At 40.2% G+C, this 18794-nt stretch overlaps 4 protein-coding genes across 4 annotated transcripts; 3 read left to right on the top strand and 1 right to left on the bottom strand.

Annotated features, from left to right (window-relative positions):
• The first annotated feature begins 88 nt into the window (after positions 1–88).
• On the top strand, positions 89–4982 carry hsc70 (heat shock cognate 70). Its single transcript, XM_022202233.2, has 9 exons — positions 89–267; positions 1487–1691; positions 1848–2053; positions 2579–2731; positions 2804–3359; positions 3458–3660; positions 3779–3977; positions 4094–4326; positions 4517–4982. The coding sequence occupies exons 2-9, from the start codon at positions 1487–1489 to the stop codon at positions 4709–4711; spliced, it is 1950 nt and encodes a 649-aa protein (XP_022057925.1). The 5' UTR covers positions 89–267; the 3' UTR covers positions 4712–4982.
• Positions 4983–5059: 77 nt separating this feature from the next.
• On the top strand, positions 5060–7668 carry LOC110956622 (chymotrypsin-like protease CTRL-1). Its single transcript, XM_022202235.2, has 7 exons — positions 5060–5638; positions 5849–5952; positions 6053–6132; positions 6213–6294; positions 6403–6583; positions 6742–6872; positions 7426–7668. The coding sequence occupies exons 1-7, from the start codon at positions 5593–5595 to the stop codon at positions 7585–7587; spliced, it is 786 nt and encodes a 261-aa protein (XP_022057927.1). The 5' UTR covers positions 5060–5592; the 3' UTR covers positions 7588–7668.
• Positions 7669–7818: 150 nt separating this feature from the next.
• LOC110956616 (chemerin-like receptor 1) lies at positions 7819–9922 on the top strand. Its single transcript, XM_022202229.2, has 2 exons — positions 7819–7959; positions 8331–9922. The coding sequence occupies exons 1-2, from the start codon at positions 7950–7952 to the stop codon at positions 9398–9400; spliced, it is 1080 nt and encodes a 359-aa protein (XP_022057921.2). The 5' UTR covers positions 7819–7949; the 3' UTR covers positions 9401–9922.
• Positions 9923–12267: 2345 nt separating this feature from the next.
• Positions 12268–18720, bottom strand: lin37 (lin-37 DREAM MuvB core complex component). The gene is made up of 9 exons (XM_022202230.2): positions 18275–18720; positions 17421–17496; positions 17282–17332; positions 17093–17122; positions 16771–16856; positions 16446–16606; positions 13261–13392; positions 13080–13150; positions 12268–12682 (listed from the first exon to the last, which is right to left on the bottom strand). Exons 1-9 carry the CDS (start codon positions 18306–18308, stop codon positions 12595–12597), a joined length of 729 nt encoding a protein of 242 aa, XP_022057922.1. The 5' UTR covers positions 18309–18720; the 3' UTR covers positions 12268–12594.
• Between the last annotated feature and the right edge of the window lie 74 nt (positions 18721–18794).

The following is an 18794-nucleotide window of genomic DNA, read 5'->3' on the forward strand; positions in this document are numbered from 1 at the left end:
GACAAGAATAGCAACCTTTCTCTCTCAAGGAAATCTAGTCAGCGAGAAGAAACGTGGCCCTAGAACTTTCCCTGGTGGCGTCACCTGACACCCTGATTGGGCTCTCCCTGCACTGAGCTCTATATACACTGGGGAGCAGAGACATTCACCCTCTTGGTCCGCCTGCTAGGAGAAGGAAAGGAGCGCTGGAGAGGAGCTCAGACGGTGCTGGGCGAAAAGAAAGCATCACTTTAACTCTGTAAACTCTCGAACATCTAACAGCACAAGGTAACCTCGTGGAAAGGAAGTGTTGCACTCTGGCCTGGCTTCATAGTCTGTCTTGCTTACTGCTTTCAAAGCCTAACTGCCAAAAGTGAGAGGTTCCCTGCATGGTTTCTGTTGGCATGACAAAACTGAAGCCCTGTGAAAAACTACAAAGCCTAGCAACTATCCAGCATGTGGCTGGGAAATTTCAATGATTCGTTTCCATGGTAAAACAGGCACATATGAATGTAGGACAGAAGGAAGAAGCACTGTCAGCATGTTTTCCTCTGTGTTACACAACTGGATAACAAGTGAAAATTCAATAACATGCTCTGGCTGCACTAGTTTAGCGACATGAAAGGAACACAGTTTCACCCTGTAAATTTACAGAAAAAGAAAAAAAGCTTATCTCAGTTGTTTTGTGCTCTGCCAGTCAGTGATATTCTCTCTGTTTCTAAAAATGATCTAATTCCACCCTTGGCCTGATGATTTCGTAAGAACACACCCTCACAAGCTGTGACAACAAGAGGCTTTTGTTGACCTCTTCACTAATCAAATATGTTTGTTACTGAACCTCCCAGCTGCACATTTCTGTGTGTATGTTTGGTTGTTAAGCCCTTTGTTTTAAAAGGAACCAGGCAAGTTTTGCTCAAGAGTCTCTGACAAATGATCTCTGAAGTTTAAGCTATCTTCCATTCATTGCTACATAGGTATGCTGATACTTATTATAGTAACCGCAAGCTATTTGGAGGCAGCTGTCGGAAAATAGACACACTGATCACTATTGCAGGATCAGTAGCCTACATCACATTTAAAAAAGCCTGACTGAGACACTCTAATGTTATGTTGCTGAGGGAGGAGAGAAGCTGAGTGGACAGAGAACTAAAGGACACTGAGACATAGTCCAGTCATTTGGTTTCCAGTATCAGGAGGCGGTTTAGACCTCTATAACATGGACAGCAACACGTGGCTGTGTATCTCGGCTTGTGTAAATAGCTGTGAAAGGTACACCATAGGAAATGCTAACAAGATATATATAGCTGTACATAGCATGCTGGTGTATACACATTTATAGGCTACAAATAAACACATTTTTTAAGTCCAACCACCAAAAAAAGACAAATAGAAAGAAAAACAATAACAATCCTTTAGTGATAATAGTAAGTGTGTGCACCAATACTGGGTTACACTCCAAAATAAAAAAGGGCTACAATTATTAACATGTATCTTTTGTTGATTCAAGATGTCTAAAGGACCAGCAGTAGGTATTGATCTGGGAACCACATATTCCTGTGTGGGCATTTTCCAACATGGCAAAGTGGAGATCATTGCCAACGACCAAGGAAACAGGACCACACCCAGCTACGTGGCCTTCACAGACACGGAGAGACTCATTGGAGATGCTGCCAAGAACCAGGTGGCCATGAACCCAGCCAACACTGTCTTTGGTAAAAACTGCATCATCCCTTGCAATCAAAAATAACCATTCTCCTTAGCTTGCTAACATCTGGTCCTTTGGTAGATAAAAAGGCTAATTATTTAAATGTGTATATGCTGTGAATTTAACCTAACAGTATGCTTTTCCCCCCCGAAATCTACTTCAGATGCTAAGCGTCTGATTGGTCGCAAGTTCGATGATGCCGTGGTGCAATCTGACATGAAACACTGGCCTTTCAAGGTTGTGAATGACTCGTCCAAACCCAAGGTTGAGGTTGAATACAAGGGTGAGATCAAGACCTTCTTCCCTGAGGAGATTTCCTCAATGGTCCTCATCAAAATGAAGGAGATCTCTGAAGCTTACCTTGGCAAGGTAGATAACAGTAAATGTATAACACTATGCATGAACTGACCTCGAACAGTTTATTAACCACGCCTGACGTACGTCAGCGGGGTTACTGCATTCGCTTCGGTATCTGGCTGGGTAAGTATGTATGTATATATGTGGGTGGGTATGTCCGGTCAGCTATCTCTGCAAGTGCTGAAGTCTGGATAATCAAACTTGGCACTGAAGATCAGTCTAAGGTCCCCTGCTCAGTTGTGGAGTTAGAAGTCAGCAGATCAAGTAGGAAGGGATATACGTAGGATGATCAAAACTGATACAGAGTATCATGCATGGGCGTGGTTCTGCCCCCTACTGGGGGCTCATCGAGTTATTATGGCATTAAAATGATGGAAATGACATCAGGAAACACTTCCTAGTGTTTTTTGCTGTTTCCTTGTATCTATAATGTAATAAAAATATACCTTGAGAAAATGTCTCCTGTCTGTTTTTTTCCATGTTTGCAGTAGAATAGTGTAAACGCACTGTTAACTCACGTTCTCTCCATCTTTACAGCCTGTGAACAATGCGGTCATCACTGTTCCTGCTTACTTCAATGACTCCCAGCGTCAAGCCACCAAAGATGCTGGAACCATCTCTGGCCTTAATGTGCTGCGCATCATCAATGAGCCCACTGCTGCAGCCATTGCTTATGGCCTGGACAAAAAGGTAGTTAAACTCTAACATGGTGACCTTATCGTATTTTATGTTCATCTTAGTAATCTGTACTGTTTATTTCAGGTTGGCGGTGAGCGTAATGTCCTTATCTTTGACCTCGGAGGTGGTACTTTTGATGTGTCAATCCTGACTATTGAGGATGGCATCTTTGAGGTCAAGTCCACAGCTGGTGACACACACTTGGGTGGCGAGGACTTTGACAACCGCATGGTCAACCACTTCATTGCTGAGTTCAAGCGCAAGTTCAAGAAGGAAATCAACAACAACAAGCGAGCTGTGCGTCGCCTGCGCACAGCATGTGAACGTGCCAAGCGCACCCTCTCCAGCAGCACTCAGGCCAGCATTGAGATCGACTCCCTCTATGAAGGTACAGATTTCTACACTTCCATCACCAGGGCCCGTTTTGAAGAGCTCAATGCAGACCTGTTCCGTGGAACTCTGGAGCCTGTGGAGAAGGCTCTGAGGGATGCCAAGATGGACAAGTCCCAGATCCATGACATTGTCCTAGTGGGTGGATCCACACGTATCCCCAAGATTCAAAAGCTACTGCAGGACTTCTTCAATGGTCGCGACCTCAACAAGAGCATCAACCCTGACGAGGCTGTGGCCTATGGTGCAGGTAGGTCTCTACTGCAGCTAGGATTAAACTTATTCCATATTTATAAAAGCTTTCCAGTCACTGAGACATTGGATTCACCATCTGAATACTCTTTACAGCTGTGCAGGCAGCCATCTTGGCTGGTGATAAGTCTGAGAATGTACAGGACCTGCTCCTGCTGGATGTTACGCCCCTTTCACTGGGAATTGAGACAGCTGGAGGAGTAATGACTGTCCTTATCAAAAGGAACACCACCATCCCCACCAAGCAAACCCAGACCTTCACCACCTATTCAGACAACCAGCCTGGTGTGCTCATTCAGGTAGAGCAACCTTAAAGTATTAGACAACAGTTCATTCTACATTTGCCCCCGTCTGTTACAAGCGCTCCTCAAAATGTTCACTGATACATCAGAATGTAATGTGAATAACTGTTTTCAGGTTTACGAAGGAGAGAGAGCCATGACCAAGGATAATAATATCCTGGGGAAGTTTGAACTCACTGGTATTCCACCTGCTCCCAGAGGAGTCCCTCAGATTGAGGTGACCTTTGATATTGATGCCAACGGTATTCTCAACGTGTCCGCAGTGGACAAAAGCACCGGAAAGGAGAACAAGATCACCATCACCAATGACAAAGGTATACTTCTTAAATCCAGGAGCATGAAAAAGTTTTTCTAGCATAAACACTTAAAGAAGGATACGCATGAACAGAGAAAACCTATAAATACAGCTTTGAATTTCATCATCTCATAGGGCGGTTGAGCAAAGAGGACATTGAGCGAATGGTGCAAGAGGCAGAGCAGTTCAGGGTTGAGGATGAGGCCCAGAGAGATAAGGTCACAGCCAAGAATTCCCTCGAATCTCTGGCCTTCAACATGAAGAGCACTGTAGAAGATGAGAAGCTCCAAGACAAGATCAGCCCTGATGATAAAAAGACCATTGTGGACAAGTGCAATGAAGTTATTGCTTGGCTGGACAGGAACCAGGTAAAAAAAATCTTTCACTGATCTGTGCAGGGGTTCCTCTTCAGCTCACATTGTGAAACGGGGTTTCAAATCTTGTCATCATAGTGAAGCAATTCCTCGCTTCCCCTTTGCACTGTTTTTATTCAGTAGATAACTAATCATCTATTAAATCTTCTGTCACAGTGAATAATTTGCTCCTTCTGTTACACAGACGGCAGAAAAGGAGGAGTACGATCACCAGCAGAAGGAACTTGAGAAGGTGTGCAACCCCATCATCTCCAAGCTATACCAGGGCGGTATGCCAGGAGGAATGCCTGAGGGAATGCCAGGAGGAATGCCTGGTGGCTTTTCTGGTGGAGCCGGAGGTGGCTCCTCTTCTGGCCCGACTATCGAGGAGGTCGACTAAACACTTTTCAGACCGTGTCTTTATTTCATATACTCACATATACTTAGTGTCTTAAAGGTATTTTCTTACCTAGTGCACATCCAGTTAGCATTAGAAAAGAAATTTAGCTAATCTGAGCAATTAAATATGACACTCGCACATAAACTTCAAATATCCAGTGACATGTTTATTGATCTCCCCACTTATGATTTGCACATCATCTCCTACAAAGTCTGTAATTTCTAAACATTTATTCAATAAAGATCCCCAATGAGATTCTGATGCAATGCAATCTTTAACTTTCATTGTGTCTTTCTTGTGATTTTGTCATTTATATTTGTTGTATTTCTCAGCAACCACATAGAACATGATCAATAATACATTAATAAAAAGGTATGCACACACATGCTCAGTTTGCAGCTGTTGAATCTTGCAAGTAAAACCAGTTTCTGCAAACAGGCCAGCGGAGGTTTAGATCAATATCTTCTTCCTGCAGAGTAGCTAGTCTTACTCAGTGCAGGAAATATTGACACCTTAAATACAGCAAGATTATCTGTTAAATGAGAGGAAAAGTTCATCTGTGCAATTTGTTACTTCTTGTTTGCTTCTCGCGTGCAGTTTGAAACTGAGATGCAAGCAAAAATTCAAACAGTCCAACATATCGAATGTGGTGCAGACAGCCTTTTATTGTCAATAACATGACATGTTGTTGTTGCCTGTGATTAATAATATACTGTAGTACTGCACCAGTTTATGTCCTAAAACCATTGTGGTCATGAATTGTCTGAGGTACCATTCACCAGGTGGTCTTTTCCCAGACTGGGGCAGGTGGGGGGTTGTGTGTCTACACTATATAAGCCAGTGTCCAGCGCAGGGACATGAATCTGGACTGAGACACAGCCATGTTCTTGCTCATTAGCTGTTTTGCTCTTGTGGCCTCTGCACTGGGTGAGTGACTTAAGATTTACTGATATACTATGCATCTATCATTGCAAAAGTTGTGTGAGAGATGTGGTAATTGTGGGTTTTGTTCTCATTGTCTGATGAATAACAACATTTTGTTCACTTATACACAGATTATATCCTGATACTTTTTGCAGAAATGTCATATTTTGAGTCAATTAGATCATTATTTTATGTTGTGTCACTGGGCCGCAGGGTGTGGAGTGCCTTCCATCCCGCCCCGAGTGAGCGGATACAACAAGATTGTGAATGGGGAGAGTGCTGTGTCTGGGTCCTGGCCCTGGCAGGTTTCACTTCAGGTAGAAACTCCACATCAGCTGTCCTCTGGCTTCAGTCACACACTTTCAATTAACTCAGAAGACAAAAATTACTCCTAAATGAACATCTTCTCAATCCTAGGATGGTAGAGGGTTCCACTTCTGTGGAGGATCCCTGATCAACCAGTACTGGGTTGTCACTGCTGCTCACTGCCGTGTGTCGTAAGTAACTTAAAGTGTCGCACAATAAAACACTAAAAACACTCTGTAATCACTCGCCTGACTATTTCTTTCTACTTCAGCCCAATGAACCACCGTGTCATCCTGGGAGAGCACGACCGCCAGTCCAACAGCGAGCCAATTCAGGTCAAGAACATCGCCAAGGTAAGGAGAAACGGAACACATCAGAGATTTAGTTATGAAACTGTGAACCCTGCTTTGTGAAGCAAATTACTATATTTGTGTATGATTTTTCCTCACCTCTCCATCCAGGCCATCACTCACCCCTTCTACAACACCCAGAACTTTAACAATGACATCACGCTTCTGAAGCTGAGCTCCCCGGTGCAAATGACTTCCCGTGTGTCTCCTGTGTGCTTGGCCTCCTCCAGCACCAGCATCCCCTCTGGAACCAAATGTGTCACCACCGGCTGGGGCAGAACCGGACAGACTTGTGAGTGAATCGCTTCCTATACGCAGAGTACATTTACACATTTACATACAGCTGTGGTTCCACAAAGGTAAATTAAAGAACATTCACTGCCACGTATCCAGCACACCTTAAATTTAGTTGTGCAGATAACCTTACCTTCACTTCGTTTCTGTTCTCAGCGAGCCCTCGCTACCTCCAGCAGACTGCCCTGCCTCTGCTCAGCCCTGCTCAGTGCAAGCAGTACTGGGGTTATAACAGAATCACTGATGCCATGATCTGCGCTGGTGCTTCTGGAGTGTCCTCCTGTCAGGTAACAGCCACTTCAAAGCCTGAAATACACATTTACAGGAAAAGTAAGCAATTCCTCACAATAGTGAGCGGATTGTAATTGTTCATGAACCAATTAATAATTAGCAAACGTTTGTTTTATGCATTTGTGAGTGATTATTAATTTATCACAAATGTAGGTAATCTTTAGGTTACACAGAGAAATTTCTGAACTTGAATTGTAATTTCTTGATAGCAATTGATTGATGAATAAAGTCAGAAGCAGATATTAATAAACAGCCGAAATAATTTGAACATTCTATTATAATATGCTCAAACGTTAGTTCAGGATTTGCATAATGTGTGGAAACAGACATTTGTACAATTTCCAAGAAAACTCACACAAATGCAAATTGCTAATGGCTTTCAAAGGAAACGTTTCCAAAGTGATTCCACCTCTAAACTTGAAAATTGCTTCATTTTCAGTTTCCTGTTTTTGCATTAGCTTGAAACTAATGTGCCAACCGACAAAGCTGCACAGTTGACAAGATGCATTAAATGCAAAAATGTTTAAAAACGTATTTATCTCATTCCAGGGTGACTCTGGTGGCCCTCTGGTTTGCCAGAGCGGTAGTATGTGGTCCCTTGTGGGTATTGTGTCCTGGGGAACCTCTAACTGCAACGTGCGCACCCCTGCCGTGTATGCACGTGTGTCCTACCTGCGCCAGTGGATCGACCAGACTATCGCTTACAACTAAGCCTGCATGACACGCTCATGCAGTCACACACGGTGCTGCTGTTTGGTGCATTTGTGAGAAATGAAACAATAAACTCATAAGACGACCAGTGCTGGTGTCCTGTTTTTGCTTATCACGTGAAACTGAAAACTTGCACAAAAAAAAGCTGCATTGAAGCATTTACCAGATGAAAAATTCAATTCTTGCGGTCCGTAATATTCTAAGGCGTTCCTGTTATTTTGTCTACTCTCTGTGCAAGGCAGTACTGTCTCATTGGTGTCTACACTAGCTGAGAGGGAGGAGTAGTCAGAGATAGAGAAGTAGTACAGGCACAGATAGAGATCAGCTGAGAATAAAGACAGACCCTTGCAGCTACAAGGAAGATGGAGACTGGTAAGATACTTTACTACTTTTTAAATTTCACCATAATTTCAGATTAAACTGCTGTAAAACAAATGGTTTGGTTTTAATTTTTGTCTGATCAAAATAGAAATTCATTAAAATAAAGGCAAATATCAACTTGCAATTAACTGCAGAGTATTCTGTAACTATTGCATCCAATGCAGTGGGAGCCAGCATTGTACAGAACATGTGCCAGTATAGAAAACCGTGTGTTAACAGCAATAAAAACTATAGAACTACAGTATAAAGCTCTAATTTATGCAATCTGGCTACAAGAGTAATCAAGATTTGTGTTTTCTCAGTGTGTATTGCAGAATATATCTGATATCTGCATTAAAATAGTTTCTTTTTTGTTTTTTTAGACAACACAACCTCCTCTGAAAGCCAAACATCTGGAGTGGAAGTGGCAGCGAAATACATTAACACACTCTCCCTGGTCTTGTATTGCTTGATTTTCATTATGGGGACTCTGGGCAACGGTCTGGTCATCTACGTGACAGGCTTTAGGATGAAGAGAACAGTCAACTCAGTTTGGTTTCTCAACTTGGCCCTGGCTGACTTCCTCTTCACGGTCTTCCTGGTTTTCACGATCGTCTCTCACTCTCGGGGGAACCAATGGGATTTTGGTACTTTCATGTGCAAGCTGAACAACTTTGTGAGTTTGGTCAACATGTTCGCCAGCGTCTTTCTCCTGACAGCCATAAGTCTGGACCGTTGCTTGTCCATCTGGGTGGTGGTGTGGGCACACAACAGGCGCACCGTCTTCAAAGCTCAGCTCACCTGTGTTATTATCTGGGTGGCTGCTATGATCTGCAGCACCCCTAATGCCAGTTTTCGCTCCATTTGGCAGAATAACGGATCAACCATGTGCGTTTATCCTTCAACCATGACATATGAACAGAAGTGGATTATCTACACTTTCCGCTGCGTTGTTGGCTTCGTCATCCCGTTCCTGGTGATACTCACCTCTTATGTGGCCATAGCTGTTCGTGCGAACCGCCTGCAGAGGAACAGGAAACCAAAATCTCGACGAATCATTTACGCCGTCATTCTCGCATTCTTCATCTGCTGGTTGCCTTTCCATGTTATAAGTTTTATAGAATTAAAGAGTAGCAACGAAGAGCTGTGGAACGTAGTAAGGATTGGAGCTCCTCTGGCTGGGTGTCTGGCCTTCCTGAACAGCTGCCTGAACCCCATCCTCTATGTTTTCATGTGCGATGAGTTCCTGAAGAAGCTCAAGCAGTCCATATGTTTAGTCCTGGAGAGCGCCCTGGCGGAGGACCACTTGTCCTTTATGTCCTCTCGTTCCTTGTCTTCACACTTTTCCCGGATTTCGCGGAAATCAGACTCAACTGCGCCAACAGAGAGGAAAGGCACAGATGCCTCCTTGACCTTCACAGAATGCAAACTGGACACTCTGAGCACTGAATAAACAGCTCAACACACAAAAGGCAAAATGCAAATAATAAGAAATGCACACTTTTTCAAAACAAAAACTTGTAACATGTGGTATTATGATGTTAATGTAAATGGAAAAACACCTACCTACCAGCAGGTTTTCACTTGTGGCTGATAAGAGCGGGTCGTCAAGCTCCTCTATGACTTTCATCTATTTTTACTGGTATACATTGGTTGATATCACACACAGCAGCTACATATCTACTTAGCCTGAATATCTGAAAACGCCTGTGTGAGAGTGTGCTGCAGCTTTAAGTTGCAAAGGTGAAGTGCTTGATGAAACAATTAATGTGTAAATTTAAAGGAAAATGTTTTATACTTCATTGCTTAAAGTGCCCTTTTATATGCACGTTTGTAAGATTTTGGTGTGCCAGGATATTTAACCATATTTAATCCTGATGGCTTTTCCATAGTGGCATCAATTGAACTGTCACAACAGCCTGAAGTGTACAGGAAATTTGTACCATTCTTAACTGTGAATAAACATGTATCGCTGCCATAACGATGTTGTTTTTCTGCTTCACAAACACAACTCACCACGAGTTTTATCATACAGGAGATCACAGTTTCATGTGCGTGACTTCCTCCTTTTGCAACATGTAATGTAAACTGCTAACTCAACTTGTCAGATACTTGAAATAAGACCTTAAACCGACGGCATCTGTTCAAAATCACGAAATGAAAAATCAATTTGGCTATTATCCTGATCGTTAAACACACTTACTTATAACATAATAACTACATAACCACACATAAGAATTTTTTGTAGACTAGCTTATCCTAAAATAATCAGACCTTCTGTCAGGTGGCGTGGTGGAAAGTAAGTATACTTACTAAAGTATTGCAGTTAAAAACAGATATAATGTTTTTGTAGATTGAGTATTTTCTTCACTACATTCAACAAGGGCATATTGTACATTGGTGGAAAAAGTGTTTGGACATCCTTAAAATTTTACACAATTTCGATTCTTATCATGAAACATTAGTGGAAAAATCTTTTTTGTGTTTTAAAAGGCATGGCTGCATTACACAGACACAAATACAAATGATACTTTTTAATTGTTTACGAGAAAACCGAACAAAACTAAATTCTACCAAATGACCCAACACTTAAAATTTCTTATCTTTATGGAACCAATTTTAAGTTTTTAATGGCACTTTTTTAGGATTTGTTTAGTATTATAGCTGTGATTGTACTAAAATAAACTGCACTTTAAAGGTGCACCAAAGAGAGATTCATAATGCAAGATTTCACAAATGTATGGGGTGTCTGAAAACTTTCACATTTTCTATACTATCACATTTATCTGACAGCTGTACATACTTCGAAGATGATGGTTTTACAAAGTGGGTACTGTAACAAGCCTTAAAACCCACACAGTTCACAGTTAAACCAGTGGATTCAAACCTGTTTGGCTTCTTATCAAAGGTCGTTTGTAGTCAGGCTTACATATTCACACTGCCAGTCAAACATCTGGACACATCTTCCTATTCAGTGCTTTTTATTTATTTGTAATATTTTCAACATTGTAGACTAATACTGAAGATGAACATTTTTTTTTGTTTACAACAGAATTCCATATGTATTCTTTTGGAGTTCCGATGTCTTCAGTATTTATCTACAATGTATAAAATAATTAAATAAAAAACACTTAATGAGGTGTGTCCAAACTTTTGACTAGCAGTGTGTTGAATTACCAACTCGCTTATTTTTCGTCTACACTTCTCACATTAAAAAGGTGTTGAAATGATCCATTATCTCAGCAAAAATCAACGATTAGAGAAAAAACGTAACAAAACCCCTCAGATTTATTTGCTCTCTGCATATAAAACTGGATATAAAGTAGTTCAAACCTCCAGCAGCTACAACAGTAACATGCTGCTGACATACTGATGCTTTACTACATTATAGACCATAATCAGAGGGACCAAACCAGTACTTTTTCTTTAAACTACAAGTTGCAGCTAATACGAACATACTTTTATCGAATTAATCATGCAGGACTTTCACTTAAGATTCAGAATGCGTCTTTCCCTGCAGCTCAGTTGACTCCCATTATCTTACTGAACAAATGTGCTCCGTATGCTTTCATCAGTGAAGAGACTTTCCTCAATTATGAATTCAAAGCCAAACGTATTATTAATTACAAATCAGGATAAAATTGCAACTGTGCAACTTCGTATTCATAAACTGCTAAACATTTGTATCACACAGGGTCTCTGTTCTTAACAGAACTCCCGATGATAAAGTTTAAGGTGCTGCTAAAGTCAGATGGTTTCATGATTACTGGGCTCCAGCACCAAGGTGGTTCTTTTACGGTCAAATGTGGAATTCAAGTCACTATCATCAAAATCTACCCTCCTAGGATTATTGTAGACTTATGTCTGCATAACTATACAGTAGATTCTTCAAAACTGTACAATTACATACTGAAAAGGTCTATAGTTCCTGCAGTTTGTTTGATGTAAATGTACATTCAAACTATCGGGCTCTTACCCCACAGGCATTGATTTAATTCAAGATAAATGTGTTGTAATATGGAGAAATCAAATTATCGTGGCAGTGACTGACTACACTTATGACTGTAACTGCTATCAAGTAAGCAGAATTACAACAGAGATATGTTAATGAAATGACTTTACTTTATTACCTGAAATGTAATCAGAGATCTACTTCCAGTTAATGGGGCATAGTCTCTTACTAAAAGCAAAACAAGCTGTCACTGTTCATGTCAAAAGAATGACTCATAGTGAACATCACGCTACGTGTAAAATTATCTTATATACGTTACTTCTGGGTATTGTATTGTGAGAAAAGTATCAACATTATGGAGCTGAAAGTGGAAGACATCAAAAATTCACTTTAATTTTTGTTCATGTCGAGGATGCACAAGTCACAGTGTATCTGGGAAAAAAACAAACAAACATCTGTACACTGAATCTTTAGGAATGGGAAAACCCCAACATATCAGCAGAGGACACACACACCAGAAAGTGTAGCAAACTTTTTTTCTGCAATGCAAAGAACATATGGTCTTTATAAGGCTCAAGGCTGTGTTAATGATTTCCTATGAGTCTGACTGAAGGCAGGTGGATTCAAACACTGACTGCAAAGCCAATGTTTATGCATAGAGTCCTTTTTGTGCTGGAGAGCTACGAGGTGGTGAGTTAGCGATCATAAAGCTCCTTCATTTCCTTAAGGATCTTGATACTTTCACTGTATCTTAACTGATTCTTGTTGGAACACTCCTTCCATCTGAAAACAAACAAACAAAAAAAACATAAATATGGGTCAAACTCTGAAGAATGACTCAAATTAGATTTTCCACAAGGGCCAAATTATACCATGCATCTTGTGTTTGTATCACATGTTGGGAAATTTAATTAACAGTTTCCTATTTACCAGGAAGTTCAATTTTTCAGTCACTACCGAGATGGAATACAATAAAATGACAAGTCTATACTGTATATAAAACGTGAGAATTAGTAAAGGTTATAGTTTTTACAGTTCAGCACAACCTGCTTGGAGATGGACATCTGACTGTTTGTGCTCATGAAAATGCATACTGTACATAATGATTTTTGTGAATAAATGTTTTCAACATAAAAACTAATTACAGTGTGTCTCGAACTGCTTTTCCTGAAAAACATACTTTTGCCGTATCTTTTTCCAGCGTTCCATGTGGTCACATATGAGAGACCCTGGTACAGCAACATCTGTTAACTGGGGAAAGAGAGTTAGTTGTAATTCATTAGCTGACTTATTAACTGATCCACTGGATGTATTAATAGATGAATGATATTACAAAGCTAATCAATAAAAAATAATCTTACCTTAGTAACACTGGGTCTTTCATTCTGTGGGATCCTGAGATTGATGGGTTCACCAATAGTGTTAACTGGACAGGAGGTGGGGGGAGGAAGTCGGTACACGTTCTGACCTTTACCGTTGATCATGTCTGTAACCTGGCAAAAGAAGGAAATTTAGAAAAACAAATGCAGCTGAACAAATGCTGATCTTCTACACTAAACAATTACCAGTACTTTCTTGGAAATACTATTGTGAATAATTTCTTTAAAGTTAATTACAGTATTTCAAAGACAGTTTCACACAGAATTTATGTCTTATTACCCGAACGTTCTAAGGTCAAAGCTTTGAACGATCACTTCAGAGAAAACGACAAAATCAGAACTCAAAAAAACACTAATTTTGCAGAATGGTGTTTAGTCACGACGGAAATAGTTTCATTGTTGTTGCAGGGATGGAGACACTGACTCATGAAAACGAACTTAACTGTCAGTTACACACGTGGACAAAATTGTTGGTACCCCTCAGTTAAAGAAGGAAAAACCCACAATTCTCACTGAAATCACTTGAAACTCACAAAAGTAACAATAAATAAAAATTTATTGAAAATTAAATAATCAAAAACAGCCATTACTTTTGAATTGTTGATTAACATAATTATTTAAAAAAACAAACTAATGAAACAGGCCTGGACAAAAATGATGGTACCTCTATAAAAGATTGAAAACTATTTGACCAGAGTGACATGATTAACTCAGGTGTGTCATTTAATTGACATCACAGGTGTTTCCAAACTCATAATCAGTCAGTCTGCCTATTTAAAGGGAGACAAGTAGTCACCCTGCTGTTTGGTGAAAAGGTGTGTACCACACTGAACATGGACAACAGAAAGCGAAGGAGAGAATTGTCCCAGGACTTCCGAAAAAAAATTATAGACAAACATCTTAAAGGTAAAGGCTATAAGACCATCTCTAAACAGCTTGAAGTTCCTGTGACAACAGTGGCTCATATTATTCAGAAGTTCAAGACCCACGGGACAGTAGCCAACCTCCCTGGACGTGGCCGCAAGAGGAAAATTGATGACAAATTGAAGAGACGGATCGTTGGAATTGTATCCAAAGAGCCCAGAGCAACCTCCAAAGAAATTAAAGGTGAACTCCAAGGCCAAGGTACATCAGTGTCAGATCGCACCATTCGTCGTTGTTTGAGCCAAAGTGGACTTCATGGGAGACGACCAAGGAGGACACCACTGCTGAAAAAAACTCATAAAAAAGCCAGACTGGAATTTGCAAAAATGCATGTTGACAAGCCACAAAGCTTCTGGGAGAATGTCCTTTGGACAGATGAGACCAAACTGGAGCTTTTTGGTAAGGCACATCAGCTCTATGTTCATAGACTCAAAAACCAAGCATACGAAGAAAAGAACACTGTCCCTACGGTGAAACATGGAGGAGGCTCAGTAATGTTTTGGGGCTGCTTTGCTGCATCTGGCACAGGGTGTCTTGAAAGTGTGCAAGGTACGATGAAATCTGAAGACTATCAAGGCATTCTGGAGAGAAATGTGCTGCCTAGTGTCAGAAAGCTTGGTCTCAGTCGCAGGTCATGGGTCTTCCAACAGGACAACCATCCAAAACACACAGCCAAAAACACCCAAGAATGGCTGAGAGAAAAGCGTTGGACTATTCTAAAGTGGCCTTCTATGAGCCCAGATCTGAATCCCATTGAACATATGTGGAAGGAGCTGAAACATGCCATTTGGAGAAGACACCCATCAAACCTGAGACAACTGGAGCTGTTTGCTCATGAGGAGTGGGCCAAAATACCTGTTGACAGCTGCAGAACGCTCATTGACAAATACAGAAATCGTTTAATTGCAGTGATTGCCTCAAAAGGTTGTGCAACAAAATATTAAGTTATGGGTACCATCATTTTTGTCCAGCCCTATTTCATTAGTTTGTTTTTTTAAATAATTATGTTAATCAACAATTCAAAAGTGATGGCTGATTTTGATTATTTAATTTTCAATAAATTTTTATTTATTGTTACTTTTGTGAGTTTCAAGTGATTTCAGTGAGAATTGTGGGTTTTTCCTTCTTTAACTGAGGGGTACCAACAATTTTGTCCACGTGTGTATGTTACAGTTGCCACTCAGTGGGCAAAGGGCATGAGTCGGCTAACTGTAGTCAAAAACTAGTTTCTCTTCCTATTTATTAACTCATTCACTGCCATTGACGTCTATAGACGTCAATTGAAATCCGAACGTTCGCTGCCAATGACGTCTATAGACGTCAATCATGTTTTTTGACTGGGGGGGCTGCAGGATAGTCTGTCGGAGCTTGTCGGTGAAAATCCTGGAGTTTTGGAACGTGAGAGTGTTGCGGTGGGCCAAAAGAATGACAAAGACAGTGACCATGGTGGGGCGACAGCAAAAAGTGCCGCTGGCGATCAAAGTCGCGCTAGGTTTCGGTTTCGCCACCACCGCTCTCTTCAGCTCATCTGACGAAGTCGAGTCAGATGAGTTTAGAGCGAGCACACATACACACACACATCTAAAAATAGATTGTTTATATTTTGTAAGATGTATTGTTCTGAACCAAAATGTTGACTTGTTTGTTTGTAAATAAATGATTTAGCTAACAAAAGGTTAAAAAGTTGACCTCAAAATGCTTTTTCCGAGTTGTTTTTGTTGTTTCATATAAGTAAACAACTGTTCAGTTGTGTGGGATGTCACTAAACCAAAAAATATTGGCATCAAAGTGATTGATGTGCCTCTCTGCACAAAAAGCTCGTTATCTCTGTTTTTTGGTCAAAAACAGGTGTTTTTGCTGAAACGACCCTATGTTCTGCTGCCGATAACTTCAGAACCGAAAATGCTAGAAAAACTTTTTTTTCCTGATGAAAGAAGAGAATCTACCCTTTCTTTCGATAGTTTCAATGTTTATGTAGTCTTAAAACTTGATATTCTGTAGATCTTGAAAAATCTGTCAAAATTCTTAAAAACTCTGGCAGTAGGGGGCTCTTTGCTCTGACAACAGCTGGCAGCCAATGAGTTAAACGCATTTTTTTTAAGCAAGAATAATATCTGAACCAAGTCAAACTGTGTGACTCCAAAAGAAAAACACACACTTAAAAGTCAGAATATCAGTGAAGTACAACCTTAAAGCTGTACATAAGGTATTTTTGTATTGAAGACATATATTAGAGGCCTGACCTCTTCCTCTGCCATGCTGTGTGGAGAACTTGGGGAAGTAGCTGGCTCTCGAACAGAAGGATTGTTTCTCATCCAGGCACGGCAGATAGGATACAGTGGGGTGCTGGTGTTGAACTGAGCCAGATCAACACTGCGATCAAATAACTTAATAATATAAGCATCTAATAGAGGCAGAAAGGCAGAAAATAGCAAGAGGATTAAAATTAAACAATTTAGCAGTGAAGGAAAAGGTAAAGTGGCCACAGTAACTGAAGCGCAACAAGGAAAAAATCTGAAACATAAGTTCTTGCTGAAATATTTCCTCATAATTTTTGATCAAGTTTACTTTGTTTATGCTGATTGCTCTCTGGTATGCCCTCATCCATCTCTTTTCGCTTCTTCCTCCGATGCTGTGGAAATCGAGCTGAAGGTCTGGGGGGAAAAAAAAAAAAAAAAAATCAAATGAAGGATGTGAAACTGAAGCCAAATATTTCACGAAAATTACCACTTCTTATATGCTTGCAATAATTTATTACTGTGGCCAACTCCTTAATGTAAAATTTTTAAAATACTGACAGGACAGACCCACAGTAAAAGGTCTCTTCAGTTCCACAAGAAAGACAAAAACGTGTGTAAGTTGTTGTCAGGTCAGAGTGAAAGACACTTACCTTTTTCCAGCAGATGATGGAGACAAATCCCTACAGAGAGCAAGTGTAATAGGCAATCTTATTAAAATACGTAACATTCATATTTTGTTTTACATTGAAAAGGCATCACAGACATTAAATGACTTCATAGCACCATTCATTCTGCAGAATTAAAAAAAAACATTTGAAAACTAAATCACTGGTCCTTACTTGCTTAAAGAGTCAGCTGATATCTTCCCTGGATCACCCTCATTCTGCTCTCTGTGGAAGGTCCAAAAAGTTACTTTAGATATTCAGAGAGTAACCACCATTAACAGATAATTATGCATGTACCAACAATGTTACTAACCTTTCATTTTCAGTTTTCTCGACCAGCCCTTTTAACACAGCATCCAATCTGCTGCGTGCACCAGTCCCCTCTGAATCTGTAGAAGTGATAATAACAGTTGTTTATAAGTATGTTATTGAAAAAAGAACAAAAGACAAAACCCACAATCATATTGAATGCATTTTTATGTTTGTGTGAAATACTTATTCATATACACTACCATTCAAAAGTTACGGGCCACTTAGAAATGTACTTAGTTTTGACAGAAAAGCAGTTTTTTTCAATGAAGATAATGTTAAATTAATCAGAAATACAGTCTAGACATTGCTCATGTATTAAATGACTATTCTAGCTGGACATGGCTGATTTTTAATGGAATATTTCCATAGGGGTACAGAGGAACATTTCCAGCAACCATCACTCCTGTGTTCTAATGCTACATTGTGTTAGCTAATGGTGTTGAAACGCTGATTGATGATTAGAAAACCCTTGTGCAATTCTGTTAGCAGATGTGTGAGTTAAAAAAAAAGTAAAAGTGTGAGTTTTCATGGGAAAGATGAATTTGTCTGGGTGAAACTTTTGAACGGTAGTGTGTGTTTCTCACATGCAAGGTGACATTAAAAGTATTGGCTGTGTACCTTGATAAATAGGCGTAAATAGTTCAATTAAATTTCAACCTTTTTTCTGTTGATCTTTCCCAGAAATATGTCAGTAAAATTGATCAACAATTATCGACATCAATTCAACATTTTATCATAACAGGGTTTTCAGCTATACCACCCAGCTTTATTTTTGAATCACATTAACTTCAGGGAGTGTGACAAATGTAAAATCACAACGGGATGTTTCAGTGAAACACTCATAGGTGCTCTTACCTGGCCTTTCTGTCTTGATCTTGACGTGGTGCATTATGTCCACCCTTGTATATATTCCCCACAGCAATTAAGAGATGCACGCAATTTTAAAATCACAGCTTCACTGCTGGTACCTTTACGCCGACTTCTGGTTAATCACCTGCTAACAACAACGGTCACTAGCTAGCTAGCTAGCTGCGGTTACAGTTACAACCAGCTAGCCACTTTGTGCATTAGCCGTAGCCACTAGTTAAAGCTAGTTAACAAATTCAACTTTATCTACATTTATAGCTGAATAACAGATAATCCTACTTATTTCCATAAATTTACTTGCAATATTCTGCAGACTAGTCGTTTAAATACTAAATCGTACGGTGGTGCGTACTAGCCAAACTACCGTTGCTAACTTAGCTTATTTTTGACAAACGTATAGCCTTTACAGACTTTCCTCTTCCGCGCGCTGCCGGTTTCCTGTAACGTGAATGGACAGTGTGCAAACAGGGTCTCCTACATGATTGGACAAATGTCATGTCAATCATTT

Source organism: Acanthochromis polyacanthus, chromosome 12 (genome assembly GCF_021347895.1).
Source record: "Acanthochromis polyacanthus isolate Apoly-LR-REF ecotype Palm Island chromosome 12, KAUST_Apoly_ChrSc, whole genome shotgun sequence".
Lineage (NCBI taxonomy): Eukaryota > Metazoa > Chordata > Actinopteri > Pomacentridae > Acanthochromis > Acanthochromis polyacanthus.